This window comes from Malaya genurostris, chromosome 2 (genome assembly GCF_030247185.1).
Source record: "Malaya genurostris strain Urasoe2022 chromosome 2, Malgen_1.1, whole genome shotgun sequence".
Lineage (NCBI taxonomy): Eukaryota > Metazoa > Arthropoda > Insecta > Diptera > Culicidae > Malaya > Malaya genurostris.
In genome coordinates, this window is record NC_080571.1 from 318007254 (window position 1) to 318034085 (window position 26832).

At 39.1% G+C, this 26832-nt stretch overlaps 1 protein-coding gene across 1 annotated transcript in view; it reads right to left on the reverse strand.

Moving 5' to 3' along the window:
- The window catches only part of LOC131431237 (box A-binding factor), a 534459-nt gene that overhangs the window by 472104 nt on the left and 35523 nt on the right, over positions 1-26832 (reverse strand). Inside the window, exon 2 of the mRNA XM_058596831.1 lies at positions 19344-20534. Within this exon, the coding sequence (XP_058452814.1) occupies positions 19344-19904 (561 nt within the window). The 5' untranslated portion in view covers positions 19905-20534. The remainder of the gene's footprint in view (positions 1-19343; positions 20535-26832) is intronic.

Below are 26832 nucleotides of genomic sequence, written 5' to 3' on the forward strand. Positions count from 1 at the left end.
ATCACAGACTGTAGATCCAAACCAGACGATCACTCAACCTAGTAGTACATGTAACTACTCTCAAAACCTAGTAGTACATGTAACTACTCGTGAGTAACAAAACATTGTTTTCTGTAAAAAGAAAAAGCTTCCATGACTACCGAACCAAATAGAGTTCAGCCTTCGACAGTCGATGGGCCGTAAACACAAATCGCACTCCAACAAAACAATGCGCATTTGTAACGCATTTTCCATTTTCTTTAGATCGCAATGTAGCTGACTAAAAACATTCATCTAACTCAAGGTGATATAAAACTACGATGAAATCTTTATGAGTTTTGATTGTTTCATATAAAAGATGCAAACACTCCATGGATTATTCAATATGAATTTTGACTGTAATACATTACATATAAACAAATGCACAACTAAAAAACTCACATTTTTTAAGAGGGACGGGTATAGCGGGTATGCCTTTCGCACAGCACACCTGGGTTCGATTCCCCACCCCGCACATAGAGTCAGAAGATTTTTCTGGCCCGAAGAGGTGTATGACCTTAAGGTTAAAATTTCTATAATCGAAACCAAAAAACTCACAATTTTGAATAAACATGGATAAAACAGTTCATTCAAAACAATCGGTTAAAGTTCGAAGATATATCAAAGGATTTTTTTCTTCTAACCCATTTCTTGCTTTACATGGGTTTTAATGCGAAAATAATAAAAAACCACTTCTTATTGCACCTGGTGGTGTGAAAATACCTTTCTCTTGTCATTAGAACATTTAAAAGACACTATCCTTGGTCATTAGTGTTGTGAGCTGTGACTTTCAAACGAGTCCAAGAGTTTCAAAATTGGTTCAGGAATTTCCGAGAAATTTTGGTACGTTCAAAGCACTGGGATTTGTCGGTTAAGTAACATAAACGATTAAATTTCCCGAACCGTGAATTTTCACCATAACCTTTCCAAACTCGATCAATGATCATATCTTTGCTTTAGCCTAAGTTTATAGAAATTCGTTGAGTCAAGTGATCTTCGGAAGTGATAGCCATTTAATCTTCAAACTTAATCAATGGCTCAATAGAAACTTTCAAACAAGCTTGAATTTGTTGAAATCGGTTTTGTTTTGAGAAAATTAAGCAGTAAAAAATCTATAAAATAGGCAAACACACAGATATTTTTCGATCTCGTCGAGCAGAGTCGAATGGTTTCGAATGATTTTTTTCCAGTAATGCTATTACCTTTCTATGGAGAGAGGCAAAAAGATTCAATATCAAGTATTATATTATTTCCTGTATGTGTGGATGTATGTATATACGCTTGTTTGTATGTGTGTATGTATGTATTTACGTATGCATATATTTAAGCAAGAAGCCACCAACAGTTCAAGACAATACCAGTGAATGCGAGTAGGCTTACAGTATATATGACTTGTCATATTACTAGTGCAAGAGAAGTTCATTCACTAGAGAGGTCGAACCCGTAAGTAGAGACAATTACGCGCATTTCACTAGAGCAGAATCTTCATCCAACAATAACATAATGTGAAACATCGCTGGATGGTTTTGGTTACAAGTTTTCAGCACTAGACAACAGCTACAAGCCAGCTCAAAAATGACTTACTAGGTTACTAGTTTGAAGTTTAAGATGAAATGAACAACTTTTGCGCTGTTCATAGATTTTGAATATGATACATTTTTTTTACCAATCCGTATGTGTTTTTTGCATGAATATTCTTCGGTGTTTTAGTTCTCATTACATTTTTTTAAGGACTGTCGTTTTAAGCAACTGTTTGAGATTTCAATCACTCATTACCCTGTAATATCGGAACTTCTAATAGGATCTAATTTGAATCTAAACATGTGACAATCGATTAAACATTCCATAACATGTCGAAGTAAGTTCCACTTTAGAGTTTTTCGTCATTACTTACGATACTTTCTAAGCCGGTCTTCATGAACTAGCACCACAAAAAAGGTTCCATATGCCATAAATTAATATGTAACTCCAGAACCGGAAGTCGGAAACGGATAAAATCCACCAATTTTGCATGTGACCAAAATCTTTGAATTTGAATTTTTGTTCATGAAATTCAATTTGGCCTTTTTGGGAAAACGACTGAGCTTTGAGAAACGATTCGATACCGGAACCGGAATTCGAAAACCGGTGTACCCGAAGTCAGTTAAATTCACCTAAAAAACTGTATTGTTAACATTTGATTCAAAAATGTTGAAAATCATTGTAGTCATCTTTGAAAAATCGTAGTGCGAATTAAATTTTTGGGTACCTCCCGGATCGAAAACTTAATACCGCTAAAACTGAAATAAGTTAATTTGGTTATCGACTATCCAAATCTGCATACCCTATAAACCTGATTAATTTATGTGAAATGGACATTTTTATACTAATCACCTTGTATCTCCTAAACCGGAAGTCGGATCTAAAAAACAAGATGTTTTATAGGATCTCAAGACCTTTAAATTGAGTCTTTGATCGGTTCAGCCATCTACGAGGAAAATGAGTTACATTATTTTAATTTTGTATCCCATATCATCCTGTAGTTCCGGACTCCAAATAAAATTCAGGAACCTTGTTTGGGAGTATACGACTTTTCATATGAATCTAAGTTGGTAGAAAACGGTTGAGCCATCTCCAAGAAAATTGAGTGAAATTATTGATCACACACGCATTTGCTGATCTCGACGAATTGATTCGAATTGTACATGGGTGTTATGTTCTTTCAGAATTTATTGCTGTAAGTAGTTTAAATCAATATTTTGTAAAGTTTGAGTTGAATTAATTATATTTCTGAGAAGATTTCATCCATAATATTATTGAAACTCGCAGCGGATGTATCCACTCAAGAACAGAAGCAAAGAAAGGAATCGTTATATGTGTATAATTGTGAGTATTACAAGCAATTAGAGGCGAGTAAGATTTAAATGTACACAGTGAACAAGTAAGGCTTATCTTAGATGCGATCCCATTACATATCCAGAGTAGCTCAAAGACAGAACACTTCTACGGATTGAAGAAGGTTTTTCTTTGGATATTTAGAAGAAATATTACTGGCAGCATACACTCCGCTTAGTTTTGCCCGTCAATGCTTAAATGGGGGCTTGTTTTGAAATGAATGGAAATTACATAATTTAACTATCCGATAAAAGTGATTTTCATGTCACCTTTTTTCTCTGACATCTCCAATTCAACATGTTCAATTAGATTAGACGGCTGAGATGACTGCTAACTGTATAATTTCAACACTTTGAGCCTTTCGTACACCAGCAACTGAAAATCGCCATCTCACATTCACAGTTAACAACTGCCTCCAAACCTGACGTAGATCAACGACTGATAAGGTGAAAGCGAAACTCATTTCCACGAAAATTTTGCCATACAGTTTCATTCTTCCTCGGGCAAATCGATGGCTATCGCGCAAGAGAGGGTCGTTTTATCAAAAATAAACTGAATCTGTTTGGAGGCAGCAGAAAAAAACGGTGCTCAGTCTCAGTATTTTTTTTTTGCTTTTGCTTCTTCGGCCATGGGAACCAGATCAGATCCGCCCGCGACGATCTCCAAAGGTGGACAGACCCAGACGCAAACACATGCACGCGAATACACCTAAAAGCCGTGTGTCTCTCGTTTGTGTGGTTCATCAGAAAAAAAGGGAAGGCGAAAAAAAAAGACAGTTGCTTCTGTATCATCTCTTGCGTTCCGGTAGATTTTCGTTTCCTTCCTTCACTTCTTCAAACTAGACAGACAGCACGTGATGGAAGGGGGTTTGCGTGTAGTCAGTCATGCGAAAGGGAAGGAAGATATAAATCTCTCGCGTTCCGAAGCACTTCTGCTCCATCCGAAATCGGTGGGACTTTATTTTGTTCAAGTCACACAAATTTTGTTTTTTGTTGTTGTTGTTTTTGTTGAACCTTCACAGTTTTTTTTTACCCATTTCCCTTCGTGTCGTGGTTAAATGCTAGAAAGCTAAATTTAGGTAACTTACTGATAGTGTCAATCAGGTAATTGCCCATGTAAAAGGGAAAGCAACTGTTATTTCATTCGGGAGCTTTTTTTTCCTTCTGCCACCACGAAAATGGGAGTAGCTCAGCAATGGAAAACGCACGGATGTAGCTTGTTATAGCATTTGAACACTTTCCGAAAAACAAACTCGGCTTGAAATAGAAATTATTATCATTTTCCGTCTTGAATCAATAAACCGACTGCGTCTTTGTCGTTACCGATCGAATACTGAACCCACATTCCGATAGTGCTTCCAGCGGTCCCTAACACATGTACCTTAATAACAGCACCCGAGGGCAAAAGAAAAACACTTGAGCACCCTCGTCCCACTGTCTCAAACTGGTAAACAAAAACAAATCTTATCTATTTTCGGTAGACGAAGGTGGCGTTCCATCGCTTCAAGCCCGGGAGTGTGGGTTCCAGCAAAATCTTCAGACACCCAGTAGCAGAACGAGGTAGAATAAAGCAAATCCAAAAGGCAAACACAGATGACGACAACCGCCGGTGCAATCCGGGCGCGCGGGGACCCGATCCCGAAGAAGTCAAAAAACAAAACATATAGGAGAAAAACTTACATCCGGTCCCGCGAAGTAATCAATGAACGTGAATTTGAAGTAACAACTGGCGTCGTCGTCGTCGTTGTTGGGCGATGTCGTTTCTGTTTTGCGGAGAGAACAGGCAAAAGAAGCGCAGTGATTGAAGTTAGCTGGGTTGACTGGGAGGTAAGCAGCACTAAAGTGGAACACCAGAATGAGATGGAGAAAACGAGAATGCCGGCTGGCTGACGATACACTGTTTTGTGACCTGTACCACCACCAACAACAACAATAGCAACAACAACAGCAACAGCAGCAGCATGGCAATTGGGGCTCAGAACCAGGGTTATATCGTACACGACGACCGGAAAGGATTGGTACGGTTAGGAGACGTTTTGAAGGAGCAATTGACTTCAGTTCACATCACCTTTCGGTTCCTTGAACTTTTTGCGAGGGCTAACGACGATTTTTTCCTCGAAGGAAATTCGTGCCGATTCTCACTGTTGCTCCAGGCAGGGTCTCCGACTACGGTGCTGATGGTCTTGAGGTGTGCGAAAGTTGAGTATCTAATTGCAAACAGATTCATCTCAGTGTGGCGAAAAATTGAAGGCTGTAAACTTTTTATCATGAGGAATAATAATCCCCTCGACAAATTTTAAGAATCCGAAAAGACTGATCATAAAGTTAAGCTTCAAATTATAATTCAATAGAATCACCATTATTTTGTTATTTTAGTTCCGGAAATGGAAGCTTTTCACATGAATCGGTTTGGATTTCACGTATGACTTAATCCCACTACGGTTTCAGAAGGATTGAAAATCTTTTGAAACTGTACCCGTATTCAACTCAGCTACAGCTTCCGAAGAATAGAATGGTTTCATTCGGAATCATAGGTTAGAACAAGATGTGCTGAACATTGAATGGAAACGAAAAAAAAATCGAATCATTTCGGTCGAATTTTCTTTATCCGAAAATCCAAATGTTACTTTACAATCATTTCATCGATAGTGCTTCATCTCGAGAACGGATGAAACGCAACCCATTGATTGTATGCCTGTTCAATTAACAGAAGGTATAAGGAAGGAGTAGATTCTCCTTCCTTGTGCATTTTTTTTCGAGGCCTGCACACAGGCAGTAGTCGCTGGGGGCCGAATGCGGTGAGTATGATTAATGCGGCAGCAATTCGATGACTAATTCATGCAATTTCTCTAGATGACTGCTAGCTGAAAACGACCCGTATGTTTAAGATTCCTTTACGTTCGCGACTTCATCAGTAAAGATTTGGTGCCTCGCTACAGTATAATTGTCTCAATTAGAGATAATTTTACGTCTAATTAGCGGTTTATGTTGAATTGTTAAGTTGCAACATGAACTGATGAGTGAAAGACGGAAGGTTTTTGAATTGTTGAAAAAACGACAATCGAACGAAGCATCGGAGACTCATAGTGTTATATATCAATCGACTCGGCTCGACGAGATCGGAAAATGTCTGTGTGTGTATGTATGTGTGAAAATTTTCGATCTTGAAAAATCACCGTAAGATTTTCAAAACCGAAACCGCCAAAAGTCTTAGAATTGCATAAAACGTCGAGATTTAGTTTCACCAGAAAAATTTGTATTCTTAAAAAATCGACTCTGGGATTGAGATTTAGGATTTCCCAGAAAGTCGACTTAAACTTTTTTTTGTTTCGAGATGACACTAAACCTCGACGTTTCATGCAATTCTAAGACTTTTGGCATCAAACAAAAAATTACGATTTCGGAAATTTCATTCTACTAAGTGAGTTCAGAAGAATTTTTGGCTTTCTCTATAGAAAGGTATTAGAATTGCTGGAAAAAACCGACATTTGAACGGAGCCTCGGAGACCCATAGTGTTATATATCATTCGACTCAGTTCGACGAGATCGGAAAATGTCTCTGTGTGTGTATGTGTGTGTGCGTGAACTTTTCGAAGATATTTATACGCGCTCAATTTTATCAGAGATGGCTGAACCGAATTTAACAAACTTGGGCTCGTTTGAAAGCTACTGTCGGGCCCTTGATCAAATTCAAAGATCAAATTGCTGTGACTTTTGGTTCCGGAGATATGATTGTTTACGTGACGTAACCGACAAAACGCGTTGTATTTATACGCGCTCAATTTTCTCAGAGATGGCTGAACCGACTTTAACAAATTTATGCTCGTTTGGAAGCTACTATCGAACCATTGATCAAGTTCGAAGACCAAATGGCTGTAACTTTTGGTTCCGGAGATATAATGGTATAAATGACGTAACCGACAAAACACGTTGTTTTTTACCGCTCTAATGTATATAAGGGTGCCAATATTTTGGGATCACCTCTAATTTCGTAAAGCGCTACTATTCAAAAGTTTAAGCACCTCGAAAAATGTCCCCATGCAAAATTTGAGCTAAATCGGACATGGGTAAGGGGTGCTGCCCAGCGGTTAAAGTTTGAAAATTTTCGATCTTGAAAAAGCACCATGGGGGGGAGTGCATGAAATTTCCGAAAATTTTTTTTGATGCCAAAAATCTTAAAATTGCATGAAACGTCGAGATTTAGTGTTATTTCAAAAAAAAAATCCAAAAAAATTAACTTTCTGAGACTTGGAAAAATTTTGATATTTTTTCCAAGTCCCAAAAAGTCAATTTTTTCAAAAAAATTTTTTTTGAGATGACACTAAATCTCGACGTTTCATGCAATTCAAATCCTTTTGGCATCAAAATTTTTTTTTCGATTTCGAAAATTTCATGAATCATTTTGAATTAATTGGTATCAAAATTAGGCCCAAATTAGTGTAAGAAATTATTTAGTAAGAAGGTAAAAAATTTTTTCATGAGACTGTTTTGAAGAAAGAGAAAGGCATTATCATACCACAAAGTGGATTGAGAAGGGATTTCCCTTTTCATTTCGAATCGTTTCTCATAAATTTAACGTTCGCTATTGATAGTCTTACCTTTCCAAGGTAGTCGATAAACAAAATTCCAAGTACCGACCAACATTTAAGTTTTTGTCTGATTTGAACGGTTCTCACCGGCTGCAGTACACTTCGCTGACAACTGCTTTGACTCCGGAGTGTAAAGATGCGAAGCTCCAAATTTCGTCCATTGTCACATATTGACACATACAAACCCGGTTCATTTAGGCGAAACGACTCCAAACAGCGCTGCGAATCTACGACACGATCAATCGTGAACAAATGCAGAACCCACCTTGATAACAGCTTCTTCATAAACATATGTTCATGCAAAATAGTGCACACACTACCCTATGGCATATTTAAGATGTCAGCTATCTCACACAATTTTAATTTAGGGTTTTCAAAAATGATTGAATAGATTTTTTCCACGGCCTCCGATATAATTACCTCATTTGACCGGCCAAATAAGCATCTCCAGTGTCGGTACGAGCACGTTTATAATCAGTATATCACTAATGACAGTTTTTGATGGAACTGAGTCCCCGTAGCACTTTTCAAACCATTGCTGTGCTTGCGCTGTGATTTGTTTTCATCGAAAAGCAATGATAAATCAACACTCGAAATTGTATCGAATTTATTTTTTTGAGAAAATCAGGACTAACGTCCTTTAAATCACTGTAACTTGTGAATGTCATAGAATTTTGACAGATATCTTTTGAAGATTGGTACTCATCACAAGCCAGTTGTCGTATGACGTTTCGTAGCAACAGACATGCAATGTTTCTGTACGCTATGAATCGACGGCGAAATCTGTAGAAACAGTAATTTAAATTCTTCAAAAGAAATGTAATACCAAGGCTTCTACTCAGTAGAAATAATACGGAAATTTGGTTAGCAACGCCATCTATGTATCAGTCCCGGAACTTTTTGATCCACGTATTACAGTAGTTGCAATCATGTCGTCGAAATAAGAAATTGTCCATGAAAAGATTTACTATCACTTACTATCAACATCAAAATTTGCGGATGTGGAAAAATAAGCGCTTTCTTTATCACTTTCGGAGAAATCAACCGTGTAATTAACACGAAAAAGTGTTTGAAGAAGTGGTCTTGTCTTTCATAAGAAAGCACAAAGAGTAAATTTTATTTTGGCTAGATTTAGCATCCTGCCGCTACGCTCGAAACGTGTTAGAATGGTGCTGAGTCAACGGAGTCAATATTAGCCCTATTGAAAAACTATAACTTATAACTCATTAGGATTTTTTCATTTGCTGAAAATTCAAGAAAATCCAATAATCGGATTAACTTTGATGAGTAAACATGTTTGTGCATGAGTAAACAGGGAGCTAGCAACTACTCCACTCTCCTTATCTAAATCGTTTCAATCAGGCGTTTTGATGGTATCTGTATTAAAAAGTTCGAGTATTTCTATCTGTAATGATATGAAAAAGTTGTATTTATGTAACAATAATTGCAATTTTCCATCATTGTATTAAAACTTCAAATGAAATTCTGTTTTAGAAAATTGGCTTATTTGAATAAATTAAAAACACATTCAAAACTGACAAACGAATCGAAATTTTCCGTAGATTTTATTTGAATACCACTGTAACTCGGAAAAGGAAGAAGCATTTGGTGAAATTTTGTCCTATGCCTTATGATTTTAAGCTTTGCGCACTTTCTTAAAATCAGGTTGAAAAATATTCAAAAAATATGTTTCAATAAGTTTCGAAAAAGTTTTAAAATATTAAGTTTTTTTGTTCACTGTTTCTTCGACGCAACTTGCAGTGGCCTAAACTTTATCAGTTGTCAACTAAAACATAGCAAAAGTAAATAAAATCAGATGACTTAAACGGATTGCTTCTGAAATATGATGGTTTTGCAGCTCCAGGGTAGCTTAATGATAAAGCAGTTCCACTGTTTGGAAAACGTTAGCAACTTTGAGTTTTGTCTTTTTTTTTAAAAAAAAGAAAGGAGGTCGGGACTTTAACAGTAGAAGTAAGAATTTCTTGATGAAATCGCAATTGATGAAAAACTATTTTCTGAAACGAGGCAACTTTTTGAGAGTGGGTGAAACGGGAGCGGGTCATTTCGCCGAAAGTCGTTCCGCCGAATGGGTCATTTCGCCGAAAGTGTCATTTCGCCGAAAAGGACATTTCGTCAAAAGGGTAATTTCGAATACATCATATTTTTTTGTGTTATTATGTCTTCTGGACAACTGATGTGGCGTAGCCACATAGCCGAAGCCAAGATGGCTCGGCGACTTTGTGCTGAGTCGGCCGCCGACCCGCCGTCGGAAGCGGCGGCCTCTTGCATACAAACCTGTAACCGCTTCGTTTTCCCGGTCTACTCAAAGCTAGGTTTCTTTGTTTTAGTTAGGTCCGAACGAAGGATAGCGAGGTCGGACTGCACATGAACCAAAACGATGTGGCGTAGCCGCCTTAAATATTTTTTATTTTCGCCTAATAAATGGAAAATACCACATACATTTGCCTGTTAGATACACCTATGCAATTGTTTTGATTCTTAGTAGCTACTAGTCAAAAAAAATTTCCGAGAACTCCGTTCTGAGGTTCATGAATCAATCTTTATTCAAGAAGTGCAATTGTAGGTCAACAAAACGAACATTAACGTAATCAACTTTGATTTGTCTTTATTTTAAATCGATTCCAATTACGATTTTAAGACGATTTCAGGATTCGGCGAAATGACTCTTTCGGCGAAATGACTTTCGACGAAATGGCATTCAGCGAAGTGGCCCATTCGGCGCAATAACCCTTTCGGCGAAAAGGCTTACGGTGAAACGGCTTTCGGCGAAATGACCCTGATCCGGGTGAAACGTACATGTTTGGGAAACAATACCGATTTCGTTCTTCACACTGTCAAACACTGGGAAAACAGAATGTTTAGACGTGGCTCTTAAAAATAAGTAATTGATTGTTTAATACTTTTTATACAGCAGCGAAAATACTCGAAATTTTCAAGTAAAATCTTACGGAGTTGGCTGAGGAGATGTTTAGAGACCTGATAATAGAATATCATGGTCCATCAAAGCCGACTCTATAGAGACTGCAGGAGAGCCTATTTACAATTTGAAGTAGCTATCACGAGAAATTCAGAAAAAAATGGGTTCTCTTCCTACAAACAACACTGAGAACCTTGTTGGTGACTGCAATGTTGACTAATTGAAGCTTTTTCAACGCATTGCAAAGAATTATTGAAATCAATATTGAAGTTAAACTTCGAACAGATAATACTTGCAAGAAAACAGAATCTAAGAATGTCAAATATTTCTGTACATTCGTTCAACTTTTACAAAGTTGTTCGACCTCATGAACATTTTTCTTATTCTTACACTTAATCAATCGCGAGAATATTGCGAGTATGTATTTTACTTGTAGTATAAATTTTCGAAATGAGGTGGCCCAAGTAATTTTTAATTCCTCAAAGACAACATATTACAATTTACAATTCATCTTCTGTCGGCAAATAAAATCTTTGCTTGTGTTAATGAAGGAGCGGAATTCATTAATTTAAACTTGATAATGACCAGTGATTACTGTATTAGTTTGACAGTTATCCCAATCGGATCGAAACCACAAGCTTAAAATCACATTACGACTAAATAGCTCGTTCAGGAACAGGTAATCAAATTTATTCTACTATCGATTCGGAAAGCATCACAATTTACTGAATTCTGATCGCGAACCCAATAACTACCGGAACGATAGAAAAACAGGCATAAGACTTTGATCAGTACTCAACGAAAAACCGACCGAAAAAAAAACTGCTAAATGAAACAGCTGAAATGAAAATTTGCACAAAAAAGTCAGGTTTCAATGAATTGATTTCTGAGCTGTGTTTCATCACATCCAGAGTGATTTAATTGGCAAACCGATTTTCGCAAAATTTTCATTCTTACTATTTCATATATCAGACGTTCTCCAGTAAGTTTTTCGTTGGGTACTGATAAAAATTACACTAAATTCAAAGAAAATCATACGACTTGAAAAAAATATAATAAACCGATAGCAAATGAAAAGAAAGAGATTGCAGTAGCACAAGGATCTGTATTGCTGGAAATTGAAAAATTTTACCCTGTTGTGGAGTCCAACCAACTTATTGAAACTCATGGATGGAACGTACAGGGTCCGGCACTCGAAGTGTAACCAATTAAAAAGGCCATAAATTCAGTTTGGAAAATTACTTTTACTTAATTCAAAGTACAAAATGTGTAAAAATAATACAAAATTCAGAATCAATTCACTTTTGCTCGATATGACCACCTTTTGCCTTGACTTGATGACTTGAGAGAACGAAGGAGTTGCTTCGTTTGGCCGAAAGCGGTCAATTTCCGAACATTGTATTTTCTGACGAGAAAATTTTTCCAATTGAGCAATTCGTAAACTCTCAAAACGATAGGGTTTACCGACCGTTCATACGAGAATTTGAGTCATCGATTGGCCACCAGGAGGCAGCACCCGCAACAGATAATGGTTTGGGCCGCTGTAACCGCAGATGGGCGCTCTCCAATCGTTTTCATCGAGCCTGGCGTCAAGGTAAATGCGACATATTATCAGGAAAGTATTCTGGAGGTTGCTTTGAAGCCGTGGGCAGACAAACATTTCGGTGGCAGACCATGGACGTTTCAGCAGGACTCGGCACCGTCTCACAAAGCTCGAGTGAACCAAGAATGGCTGAAAAACAACGTTCCGAACTTCATCAAGTCCACACAATGGCTCTCGAATTCACCAGATGCGAATCCAATGGATTATTCTCTTTGGGCCATTTTGGAGAGCAAAGTCCGAACTAAAAGATACACCAGTCTCGAGGCGCTGAAAAAAGTTATTGTCCGCGAGTGGGCCAAAATACCTGCAAGTCACATTCGGCCAAACGAAGCAACTCCTTCGCTCTCTCAAGTCATCAAGTCAAGGCAAAAGGTGGTCATATCGAGCAAAAGTGAATTGATTCTGAATTTTGTATTATTTTTACACATTTTGTACTTTGAATTAAGTAAAAGCAATTTTCCAAACTGAATTTATGGCCTTTTTAATTGGTTACACTTCGAGTGCCGGACCCTGTATACGAATAAAAAAATTGCAGCGCGATAAGTGATTATTTATTTGACTTTGATGAATCGTCGATGTCATTGTCATTATCAATAAGAAAATAAAATACTACTACAAGATAAGATTCATTTCGTAACCGAATGTTCGAAGTGAGCACACGCGTTTTTTTAACAATCGACATCGGTAAGACGAAGGTGCCTATCACAGCAGAGGCTGTAGTATAGGCATTAAATAAAAGTGATAAAAAGTAGCATCCCCGCAAGTGAGTTCTGTCTGTGCACCGGTTTTGTATCGGTATCGACAGTAGACGCTATTGTGCTATCCTCGGGCAGCAGTTATTTCTATTGTTTGCTACCCGCATCGCAGCAGCCAAATCCTGAGTCAAGGTCACGCTGAAGCACAACGAAGGAGTGAAGGAGCAACTCACCTAACAGCTTACCGTGACATACTGTTAAGTATTTTCTCAAACTTTTTCTTTCAACTTTTACTATTCATATATTTTCTTTTCATTTTATTTCTTTCTTTCTCATTTCAAGTGCGGGAGACTTCTTTACTCCCGCACTTTAAATATGAATATTGATGACAGTGGGGGTGTCTCGGAGGAGGGCGAAGCTGAACGAATGAACGAAGAACATTTAGAGGCTGAGTTTGCTTCCGAGATGCCATCTACCCCTCCTATACCATCTCCCCCTCCGATACCATCTCCCTCTCCGATGCCATCTCCCTCTCCGATGCCTCCATCTCCCTCTAAGATATTGCCTGCTCGCCAAAAAGTTTACCAAGACGATGGCTCGGGGGGTCCGTGGGTGGTATACTTCCGGCCCAAATTAAAGTCTCTCAGAGTTTTAAATATTGCTCGGGACCTGGAAAAACATTTCTCGGCAATAAAAACAATAGATAAGGTTTCGCCAAACAAGTTACGCGTTGTTGTGTCCGACCTGAAGCAAGCAAACGAGATTGCTACCAGCGAGTTGTTCACGAAGGAGTACCGCGTGTACGTCCCGTCTCATGTGGTGGAGATCGACGGTGTGGTCCGTGACGAAAGTCTGACAATCGAAGATCTGATGAAGGACGGGGTAGGCCGTTTCAAAAACCCCGACCTTCAACCAGTGAAAATTTTGGAGTGCAAGCAATTGCACTCCAAATCGATAGATGGTAAATTTTACCAATCGGACTCATTTCGCGTGACTTTTGCCGGATCTGCACTTCCAAATTATTTGGTAGTGAGTGGAGTTCGTCTACCTGTTCGGCTGTATGTACCGCGGGTAATGCATTGTACAAGCTGCAAACAGCTAGGTCATACGGCAGCCTATTGTTGCAACAAACTGCGATGCGGCAAATGCGGAGAGGCCCATGAGGACGATCTCTGCAGAAGAGCAGTGGAAAAGTGTTGCTACTGCGGGGAGAATCCTCATGATCTTTCGGTGTGCCCTACGTACATACAGCGTGCGGAGAAATTGAAGCGATCCGTGAAAGAACGTTCCAAACGTTCTTATGCGGAAATCTTAAAAAGAACCACTCCATCGACCCCTGAGAACCCGTTTGCAATCTTGCCAGTTGAAGAGGATACCTCTGACGACCCAGGCGAAGGACCTTCCTACACACAGGTTGAAGGAAGCAGGAAAAGACAAAATCTGGCTTCTCCCAAGCTTCCTCGTAAAGGCCTCAGACTGTCCTCTTCGTCACAAAAGAACCAAACGGAAACAAAAAGTGCTGACTCAAAACCGAAGCAAACACCTCCTGGGTTCAAAAAACTTAGGGATGATAAGGAGTACCCAGCACTTCCTGGGGCATCAAAAAACCCGAATGACCCCAAAGCACAACCAGAAAATCCAACAAACGCTGGATTATTGAAATTTTCTGATATCGTGGACTGGATATTAACAGCCTTCAATATTACTGATCCTCTGAAAAGCTTCCTAACTGCTCTACTGCCAACAGTAAGGACATTTTTAAAACAGTTGACTGAACAATGGCCCCTCCTTGCAGCGATCGTATCTTTTGATGGATAATTTACTACTGAGAATCGAAGATATGATCATTGTGCTTCAGTGGAATTGCAGAAGTATCATCCCAAAACTTGATTCTTTCAAACACTTAATACATACTCATAATTGCGATGTATTCTCCTTGAGTGAAACTTGGCTTACTTCTAACATCAACCTCGACTTCCATAATTTTAACATAATCCGCCTGGACCGAGAAGACTCTTATGGAGGGGTACTTTTAGGGATTAAAAAGTGCTATTCATTTTATCGTATTAACCTCCCCTCGACACCGGGAATTGAAGTTGTTGCTTGCCAAATTAATATTAAAGGCAAAGATCTATGTATAGCTTCTATCTACATTCCTCCCAGAGTCTCGATAGGGCATCGTCGGCTTGCAGACATCATAGAACTTCTTCCTTCACCGCGGCTGGTTTTAGGGGACTTTAACTCGCATGGTACAGGATGGGGCTGCTTATATGATGATAATCGTTCTTCGTTAATCCAAGATCTGTGTGACAACTTCAATTTGACAATTCTAAACACGGGAGAAATGACACGGAACCCTAGACCGCCAGCACAACCAAGTGCGCTGGATTTATCCCTTTGCTCGACTTCGCTACAGTTAGATTGCAAGTGGAAGGTAATCTGTGATCCTCACGGTAGCGATCACTTGCCGATCATAGTTTCTATCACCAACCGTGGAAGACCATCGGAAACAATCAATGTTTCGTACGATTTCACACGAAACATTGATTGGAAACGTTACGCGAGCTCGATGTCTGAGAAACTAGAAACATCACAGGAGCTTCCTCCGGAGGAAGAGTATACATTTTTGGCTGGCTTGATTCTTGACACCGCAATTCAAGCTCAGACGAAACGAGTACCTAGCGCGCAAACTAGTATGCGTTCTCCCAACCCATGGTGGGACAAAGAGTGCTCAGAGCTGAAAACGAAAAAAGCTTCAGCCTTCATCTCGTTTAGAAGGAACGGAACTCCAGATAATTATCGGAAATACGCGGCGTTAGAATTTCAAATGAAAAGTCTGATTAAAGCTAAGAAACGCGGTTACTGGCGAAGGTTTGTTGACGGATTAACGAGAGAAACAGCAATGAGCACTCTTTGGAATACGGCCCGTCGCATGCGCAATCGAAATCACGCGAACGAAAGCGAGGAATATTCTAACCGCTGGATATTTGATTTCGCTAAGAAAGTATGTCCTGATTCTGTTCCGGAACAGAAGATATCCCGCGTCGCGACATTGAATACAAACGAAACACCGTTTTCGATGGTAGAGTTCTCACTTGCGCTCTTGTCGTGTAACAATAGAGCCCCGGGGTTAGACAGAATTAAATTCAACTTGTTGAAAAATCTGCCCGACTCTGCCAAAAGGCGCTTGTTGAATTTATTCAACAAGTTCCTCGAGGGTAATATTGTCCCACACGAATGGAGAGAAGTGAGAGTTATTACTATTCAAAAACCTGGAAAACCAGCCTCCGATCACAATTCGTATCGGCCGATTGCTATGCTTTCCTGTATTCGGAAATTGTTGGAGAAAATGATTCTCTTCCGTCTAGACAATTGGGTCGAAACAAATGGATTGCTTTCAGGTACACAATTTGGGTTCCGCAGGGGCAAAGGAACGAACGATTGTCTAGCGTTGCTCTCAACAGAAATTCAAATGGCATTTGCTCGTAAAGAACAAATGGCATCAGTTTTCCTCGACATCAAGGGGGCATTCGATTCAGTTTCCATTAACGTTCTATCTGAGAAGTTGCATCAGCATGGTCTTTAACCAGTTTTGAACAACTTTTTATATAATCTATTGTCCGAGAAACACATGCATTTTGAGCATGGTGATTTGACGACAAAGCGATTCAGTTACATGGGTCTTCCTCAGGGCTCATGCTTAAGCCCCCTTTTATACAACTTTTACGTAAATAACATTGATGAATGTATCAACACATCTTGCACGCTAAGACAACTTGCCGACGACAGTGTTGTGTCTATTATAGGACCCAAAGCTGCCGATCTCCAAGGACCATTGCAAGATACCCTCGACAACTTGTCGACATGGGCTTTTCAAATGGGTATCGAGTTCTCTACGGAGAAAACTGAGCTGGTTGTATTTTCAAGGAAGCGAGAACCTGCGCAACTACAGCTTCAACTAGGGGGTGAAACCATAGCTCAGGTTTTCACATTTAAATATCTCGGGGTCTGGTTCGATTCCAAAGGTACCTGGGGATGTCACATTAGGTATTTGAAACGAAAATGCCTACAGAGAATCAATTTCCTTCGTACAATAACCGGAACTTGGTGGGGCTCTCACCCAGGAGACCTGATCAGGTTGTACAAAACGACGATATTGTCAGTAATGGAATATGGATGTTTCTGTTTCCGCTCCGCTACGAATATTCATTTCATTAAACTGGAAAGAATTCAGTATCGTTGTTTACGTATGCCTTGGGTTGCATGCAATCAACCCATACGATGAGTCTTGAAGTGCTGGCGGGCGTCTTACCGTTGAAAAACAGGTTCTGGGATCTCTCATATCGACTGCTAATCCGATGCGACATTTTGAATCCGATGGTGATAGAAAACTTTGAAAAGCTCGTCGAGCTTAATTCACAAACCCGTTTTATGTCCTTGTATTTTGACTACATGGCTCAGAATATAAATCCTTCTTCGTTTGTTCCCAATCGTGTTCATTTTGTGGATACTTCTAATTCTACTGTGCTTTTCGACACATCCATGAAAGAAGAAATTTGTGGAATCCCGGATCCTGTACGCCCTCAAGAGATCCCAAAAATTTTTAATAATAAATTTAAAGAAGTCGACTGTAATAAAATGTTTTACACTGACGGATCATATCTAGACGGGTCCACTGGCTTCGGTATATTCAATGTAAATTTCACCGCTTCCTATAAACTCAGTGATCCAGCTTTAGTTTACGTCGCAGAACTAGCTGCAATTCAGTATACCCTTGAGATCATTGACACTCTGCCCACAGATCACTACTTCATTGTATCGGACAGTCTCAGTTCCATTGAGGCTCTCCGTTCAATGAAGCCTGGAAAGCACTCACCGTATTTCCTGGGGAAAATACGGGAACAATTGAGTGCTTTATCTGCAAAATCATACCAGATTACCTTGGTTTGGGTCCCCTCACATTGTTCCATACGGGGCAATGAGAGGGCGGACTCGTTAGCCAAGGTGGGCGCACTAGAAGGTGATATCTATGAAAGACCAATCTGCTTCAATGAATTTTTCAGTTGCTGTCGTCAGAAAACTCTAGCTAGCTGGCAGAATACATGGAATAGTGGAACTCTGGGACGATGGTTACACTCAATAATCCCACAGGTATCGACGAAAGCTTGGTTCCGGGGGTTAGACGTGAGCCGAGACTTTATTCGTGTAATGTCAAGCCTCATGTCTAATCATTATATGTTCAGCGCGCATCTCCGTCGTGTGGGGCTCGCTGAGAGTGGTGTCTGCGTTTGCGGTGAGGGTTATCATGACATCGAACATGTTGTTTGGACATGTGTCGAGTATTGTGATGCCAGGTCCCAACTCATAGGTTCCCTTCAGGCCCGAGGTATACCACCCTTCGTACCAGTCCGCGACGTCTTGGCAACTCGAAATCTTCCTTATATGACTCTCATCTATAACTTCTTGAAAACTATCAATGCTCAAATTTAGTGCTCTCCCTATCTCTTTCTCGTCTACAGCTCTACCGCACTCTTCTTTACGTTGCTGGAAGTATGGCCTGTGTAAACGATGCTTCGGAGCATGCACCTGCCTTGAACTGACTGAGTTGCTGGAAGCTACCCAAAAACGTCACATCAACGTCAGAACACACCAACGAAGCATCCCAATCCAGAATAATCTCTTCATTGCTACAAGCTGAAAAACATGAAGATTCATCGAACGCAAAATGTGTCTAAAAGATGTATGCCACAAACCAATGATGTATTCAAATTTCAATTCAATACTGTGTAGGTCCCACCCTCCCTATGTCCCCTTACTAACTGGGGAGTATGCCGCCCCGTAATACGGCAAATAAAAATTTTATTTGAAAAAAAAAAAAAAAAGATAAGATTCCTGACAAATCTTTGTGTTGAATCGAAAATTTAAGAAAATTTGAATTGTTAGAGTCACGAACATAACATAAGCTTCAAAAAAACTATGGTTTTACGACCCGTTCTTGTAAACTGTTCTGTACGTAAGTACTCACAATTTGATGAATCAATGTTTTCAGTATACTAACAAAATAGTATAAAATTCCATTCTTTTTTAATTTTAGCTCAATGTTAAGTTAATCCTAATGAAGGCCACTCAATACGGAAGTATAGGAACCTAAATACTTTACCGAGATCCAACTAATTATGGAAATCGAGAAAAACTCGCAGTGACTTTGAAATCTTTCAAGTTAGACACATTTCTCTGGTTATTAGAAAAGGTAAAACATAGACGAAACTTACTATAGCTTAATTGTTTTTAAAAGGAAAGGCTAGAACCACTATAAGATTGTACTGAACTTCAGCTTCTGCCGAGGAAGACACAAGTTCAGTGGGGTGGGAAACTTTTAACTTTGACTCGACTAGTTTTTTGACTATGATCTGCACTTTATCTATCCAAGCTAACTTTGCTCTCATTCGAGTTTCCTCGATTTTGTACTTCACACTTTTTCAGTACAAAGTAATTGCAGCACGACAAAAAAACGTGAAATTAGACTCAGATTATATGTCAGAAGAAATAAATCGTGAAGTTTCAAACCAGTACCAAGTGGAATAATGACACTTTTTGAAAATTAGATACTCAGAAGGAAGTTCCTACCTTGATCGCTAGACACGTCCGTATCCGCTTGGCCAGATCCACATTGGAACCATCGGTCCCGTCGAAGAAATCATCATCATCGTCGTAATCGTCATCAGCGGTGGCATCGTCGTCTTCGCTGGAGCTACTGTTACTGGAGCTCGAGCTGGAACTAGAGCTTGAGCTGCTGGTACTGCTGCCGCTACTACTGGCCACACCGGCACCACTTCCGGGCTCGGTTCCGGTTCCACTGTTATGGTGACGCATGTGAGAAAGGTTTCTCAAAGCATTACCGAAACTATTTCCGCCACCGGTACCTCCACCGCCGCCACCACCACCACCGTCACCAGCATCATCACCTGCATCGGTTGCATCGACGATGACTGAATTCTGGTGGTCCAACAACGAGCTGGAACCTGGAGCAGTGGAGCCATTCTGTTGACGCTTTCGGGAGCCTTTATCATGTTGCTGCTGTTGTCGGCCAGATCCGACCAGAACAGTGGACTCGTTCAGCTCACAATCGGTGATACTGGTCAAGCACAGGCGGCACAATTTGTAAAACTTGGGCGGTACATTACACATAGTGGATCGATTTTATTTCTCCTATTTTGTCGTAATATCGGGCGTTTCTGCTTAAATCGCACAGGGTCAACCCTTTCGGTGTTGGCACACGGGTTGCTCGAGCGCACACAATTCAGGCAACTTTCAATGGCAGTAGGAAAACACAACTATCAATGATCACTTTCTTCCGCACAACAAAAAGGAACCGAATGGGTTGGTTCTCCAGTAACATTAAACACATTCAACCGATGACATCGGACAATGGGGCCATATTTCATCGACCATCGGCATCTAACCGCGCACTGGCCTGGTTCTAGCTGTACAAACAAACAACACTTTTCATCTGCCACACAGTAAAAAAAATAACTCAAATCACCAACAACAACAAAATCACGATAGCCCAAACTGGTTGATAGATAAAATTGTTAAGATATCACTCAAATAACTTCTTTCGCTGTGTGTGCGCCGGTATTCTCATCGTCTTGAACAGGACAGCAGTTCCTCTCCAGGTCTCCCGATCGGGCAGGTTCCGCTTCTTCTTCGTCTTCCTTCTGTAGAGTACTTCCACGTTTTTTCCCTGTGCACCCTTCCTCTCGGGAGGTAGCCTCGTACGTCGTCAGTGAATGTGTGTTTGTGTGGCTTACTGAAAGTCTAGAAATAGTTGGAATGGAGAAGGGAAAAAAAACCTAAATTAGAAAATGTGAAGTAAAAAGCAAAAGAAATCTGAATGAGTGAGCATCTTTCGGTCGTAGGATCGAAACCATCCTCGAAATACCTTCGCAAAGAGATATGTATGAGGTACACGTACCCACCTAATAGCTATCTGCAGAGAGAGATAGAGAGAGAGAGCAAAAGTAGAATCTCACGTTTCGTATTTGATTTTATTGTTATTATTACGAACGTTTCCTAACGCGATGTTGTTTCGTGTGTTTCTAGCCAAGGGGAACCGAGGTTCACCAGCCTACTGTTGTTATGATAGCGATATACCTATGTATGTACCATACGCGCATTGTTATCCTTTGCCCGTGGAGATTCGAGTAATTTTCGGTTGCTATCTGGTGGGCCTTTTTTCGATCAGTGGAAAAAATCCAAATAAAATAGCTCAATTAGTGCTATTGAAACGTGACGGAATTATGCCTTCACGGAACGTGGTGAAACTGCACCAGGTTATCAGATATCACGGGTCACTGTTTATTTTGTGACAGCAATCAAATACTGTTCCAGGCTGTTTGAATATTACATCAAATCTACTAGAACATGAAACATTTGTCCCGTATACAAAATTCAATAGCAACCATATACAAACATCATATACCGACTATAAAATATTTCAGAAATTAACATTCGATTCAGAATTCGATTGGGCACTCTAAAAAACCCCAAACACTCAAGAAAATTAAAAAACTATGAAAATAAAAAAAACATTAAGGCTATTGGTAATTGTATTTTCTCATTTAGAATAATGTAGGTCTGGTTTTGCAATTCAACAAATTACGGATTCTTCGAATTTCTTATTTGAATATCTCGAGATCGGCTACTGCTAGGTGAAAGTAATTAACAGCAAATTTATTACTTTTATTTATCAGCACAACCTCAAAATGTGCCAAATACCTAAAAAAAATATTTAAATTGTAACTTTTTGCTTTCTATTACGCAGAAATATAATCGCATTAAGGTCGAATGTTGGTTGAAAGTTAAAATTTGAAAACCTTTTTTAATCCACCTAATGGTGTAATGATGGCTTTCTAATATTACTTAAATTTTCAAAAACATCACTAGAAGATTCTTTTTTTCAAACTTGAATAAAATCATAAACTTTTTTTGGTATAAACTACCATCACCTGATCAATTTATGAACAGTTGCCAAGGTAAAATAAATTTAAATATGGCAACTCTGCACGCTGTGTTCTGGGCGGTGGCGTTTTCTTCTTCCGTACCAGCACATACCGATTTTGCATAATTTTGTTTGAAAGTTTTGATACTCAGTTTAACCGTAGCTGAGAAATCGTAGTGAGTCCCGGTTTTTGGAGCTTCTCTTCACTATTATCGGTGCGTTCGGAAGCGGAAATCGAGGACTAATAGTCCCAAAGTAGATTCATATGTCCACATCATGGTCTGCCAACTAGATGAATTAACCAGTAAAATTAAAAAAAATTGGCATTCCATTTCGTCATCACTTTTGAAACAATCCTCATGAAATTGAAAATTTTTTACTTGTTGTGCTGTAATACCGGAACCAAAAGTCGGATCTGGAACCACTTTTCGGAGACTTTATAAAGAATTTTAAGACCTTTCATTTGAATCTTAGTTCGTAAAAATCGTTTAAAAAATTTCCGAGAAAATTGAGTGTGCATTTTCTCATAGATCTGCACATATTGCCTTGTAATTCCGGAACCGGAAGGGGGATAAGGATAAAATTTAATAGCGAGTTATGGGACCATAAGACCGTTCATTCGAATCTGAGTTTGTGAAAATCGGATCAGTCATCTCTTAGAAAATCGAGCGACATTGTTTGTCGCATACACACAGACATTTGCTCAGTTTGTCGAACTGAGTCCAATTATATATGACGTTCGGCCCACCGGGCCTCGGTTCAACAGTCGGTTTTCACACGGTAGATTGTATAGCCTTTCTATATGAGAAAGCCAAAAAACTTTACAAACAAATTTTTTTTAATTTTATATTTTTGATTGATTTTCCAATTATCTACAAAGTACCATAAGTTTTTTTCAGTCTATATTTTTTAGAGTATCCAATCAATTCCGTACAACTTTTTCAGCGACACTTTTTTTGTACAATTTACAATTTGCGATATACAATGATTTGAAGAAAGCGCATAAAAAAATGCTTTCGACCTTTTCAAAAATCAGTTTTGAATCGAATTGATTTCTTCATCCATGTAAAAACAAAAGGGTTACCATACTAAAAACGTGGACAAAGTTTCATCCAAATCGGATTTTGTGATGTCTGAAGATTTGCTACCGTTTTTGAAGTTGCCCTTATGCGTTCCGAGACTAATCTATGCCACTTTTCCCATAGTTTCTAAATGGGATATCTTCCTTTCAAATTGCATTTCTTTCACGCTTGTCGTCTAGAAGACCAGTAGGAAACAAAAAGCATGAATAATTGTATGAATTACTCATTACTTTACTCAGATGACTAAAACTTTAACTTTTCTGGCGATTTGTTATTCACGGAGCCAAAAAATGTTTCATCATTTAAGCGTTAGAATCCGGAATGGAGCAATTTTTTTGTTCCCTAGTCTAGACTGAAGTGAATCGTATTTCGGTAGGAGCGGTCTGCATCGATCGAAACAAGTGGTAGTCGGATGGCGCCAAGCATAGACTTAATGGTGGGAGAGGCAGAATTTTACATTCATTATTAATCAAATAGCTCACAATTACACTTTGTCTGCAACTCTTGAATTGTACTATTCCACTGAATTTTACCGAATTATTGTTTACGGTTAAACAGAACGGAGAAATTTCACAGAAGGAATGTTACGCCATGACATTGTTTCAAGGAAGAAAGTCGCAACAGGTGGCCGATCGTAGTCCTGATAAAAAAAAATAATGGTCGCATTCTTTGGGTTCATATTCGGGACATTTTCCTCCAATACTCACTTCCAATAAATCCTCGCCATCAAGAGCAACGCAATCATTCCAGCACCGCTCTAAAATTTAAATACCACTTTTGTAAAACGATTTATCTTTTGCCTCAAGTTTTAGCGATAACCATTTCATTTGTGCGAAAATTCTTACCGGCGAGTTTTCAGGCCAGCGAGCAGCCAGTAGTCGCTAGGAGCCAAATCTGGCGAATACGGTGGATGTGGGCGCAATTTGAAGTTCAATTCATGTAGTTTTGCCATTGACACGGTGTGTTGTTGCCATATGCCATATCGTTTCTTTGTAATTTCAGCCTTCAAACATTATTTTCTTTCTCAAGATAGTCGATAAATATTATACCATGCACATCCCAAAATACCGAGGCCATAATATTTCCAGCTGATTGTTGTGCTTTGGACGAGGTTCACCAGTTGTTGTCCACTCTGATGACGATCGTTTTGATTCCGGAGTGAAGTGATGAATCCATGTTTCATCCATTGTCACATATCGACGCAACAATTCCGGTTTGTTATGTTTGAACATGGCCAAACACTGCTCGGAAACATCAACATGTTCTCGTTTTTGGTCAACAGTGAACAAATGCGGTACCCACTTTGAACAGAGCTTTCTCATAGTCAAATGCTCATGCAATATAAAGCCAACACGTTCTTTTGATATCTTTACGATGTCAGCTAAATCACGCAGCTTCACTTTTCGATCTTCTTCACGGTGTCCCCTCATGCCACCTGAACTTTCCAGTGATAAGTCATCTTTTGAGATTTTGGAACCGATGATAGTTGGTGGAAGCCAAGTCGGACGAGTAAGATGAAATGGTGAAGCACTGGATCTCTGAACAGTGCTTTGTCCTTTGATCGCTCCACAAATGCGCCATAATATTCGCTGTTGATGGCTTTCTTTTGCTGAGGTAGATGGTTTCAATTTTAGGAAATGCATTAGTGAATTCAAGTTCCTTGAGGGATCGTTTTGACTGTTTTTTTTTTCTTTAACAAAAATATCTCCGTTCATGTTCCACATAGTGCGCATTGCTGTTGTCTTCAGCGAATTCTATTGCTTTTCACTCCTTAGAGAATTGAATGTATACAACATTAGAAGTTTTGTTCAGTTGAAGCAGATACACTAGCTTCAGATCGAGATGCAATTTGTCCTTAAGCTTAAGTTCCAAGTCCTTGTATCGAAGGTCGAAGTTTTCACTGGCTTAAGTTGACAGCCACATTGTCTTCAGTAGATCGTGTTTGCTCTTTTCGATATCATATATATGCGCAGTCTGTTGAAACACGATAGGGAAAGTTCACAAAAGGAGTTCAATACCCAATAATAGTGTGCTTATCGTTACAAATAAGTCAAAACTGACTAGGTTTTCCCTATCTTTCAACACAAAATCGAAAACCGTAATAAATATACGGCGAGAACATCAATTGGCAACTGTTATACCAGTTCTCGAAAATAAATCCTATTATTATAATCACCTCCACGATTCCCTACAAATAACAAAAAAGAGACGAAGAGCTTTGAACGACATGAACAGAAAGTTCCTGGAAGTTCATGATTGTCTTGAATAATACATTAATCGTGACAGTAAGTTCACCTGTTTGGCACTTTTCTAGTTTGATTATTTGATATTGGATACTTTACCTCTCACTCTGAGAGATAGATTATTCATGAAGTAGCGGACAAAATTCGAATCACACGGCCACAACTTCAGAATCAGAAATCGAGAAATATAAGAAGATACTTGGAGTTCACTATGGCGTTATCAATCTGATTAGATACAACTGGAGCAAACATCATATTGGGAAAAGATATATTGTTCTATGAGCAGTGATGTATGTCATAATAGTCAAGTTTCACAGTGGAATGTAGTATTAAGGCTGTCTGTTTTGACGTGAATACGTCTTACGCTACTAAGGGGTGCTTTTTTAAAATTCATTGTGCTAAGTTCCCCCTCCCATCGAAAATATAATTAAATTTTCAGCCGAATGAGATTACCATAAATCAGCCAAAAGTTAAGTATTATTAAATTATTATTATTAATTCAACGAACACTCAGAAAGAAAACTCAACGCGTTTGCTTGTCGATGGTCTGCATGGTTTTGATATAGTCTTATCAGTCCCGCTGTTTAACTGGACAAGTGAAAGAGGAAAAGCATGATCGGAATTTTGTTAAAGGACCAGAGGTTTTATAGAAATAGTTGCTAGAAATAGCTGTGGTCATGGTGCAACTAAAAAACGCCATCCATGCCAAGAGTGTTTAAACTTTGTCCAGCATTATTCAACTGGTCCTTCTCGTCAGAGGAGAACGCGTTCAAATAGATTCGTCAGCGATTATGGCTTACTGGATGATCCAATTTTAGCATCGTTCGCACTGTGCGGCTTTCGTGCCAAAAAAGTAGCACCCAACAATATTCTGCTGAAGAAGCTTCGCATTAGCACTCGACCTTGTTAACCATGAAAGAAACTCATCAGCTCTTTTGAGAACCGATCTAAAACAACTATTTTTGGTATGAACGAATCTACAACAAAATGTTAGATGAAGGAATTATATGTGTTATATGTTAGCTCTCGTTAGCACCTCCTTACGAGTTGAAAAAGTGTGGTGACACGAATATTTAAAAAGAGTGCATTCGTTCAGCTAGCGTAAATATTGAATTTCCTTTGCATAGTGTGCAATTTCGCGACCGGAAAATGTCATTGCCTTGCGTTTGTGAGACACCAGCAAGGAGACAGGTTGGAAGTTTTGTTTTAAGAGGCCGTTAGCACCAAACAAGTGGCAACTCGCGTTCAGGATTCATTATCAATGTTATACAGGCAACAGGTCAGTTCGAAAATGTACCGAAAATTGAATTCAACTCATTATCCTACAAATTCAAAGCCAACATTGTGGGCTCTTTCCAAAACTACAATTGTTATCATGAAGAATTATAATTATTTCCTATGATTCAACTGCGTTTTGGAAAATGCTTCAAGTGAATAAATCTTAATTTTGTATGACAATGCCGTTTCGAGTTCCGGAAGGGAAAAAGTGAAAGCATGCACAATTCACATAATTAATTACTTAATTAGAGTGACTAAATCCATATGTGCGATGGCATTCCACAGGGAAGCCATCTCGGACCTTTGATATTTTTCCTGACATCACCCATGTCTGTTTTTCAGAAGGTGAAAGTTCGCATTGAATTGTAGTATCAAGGTTTTCTGTTTTGTCGATTTGTTTCACTATGGGCCTTTTTTAAAATTTAACTTCTTTCTCTCTGCCATCGAAAATATAATCAGCAAATATGAATAAAATGTCTGCTATATAAAATTAATGTATGTATCAATATTCC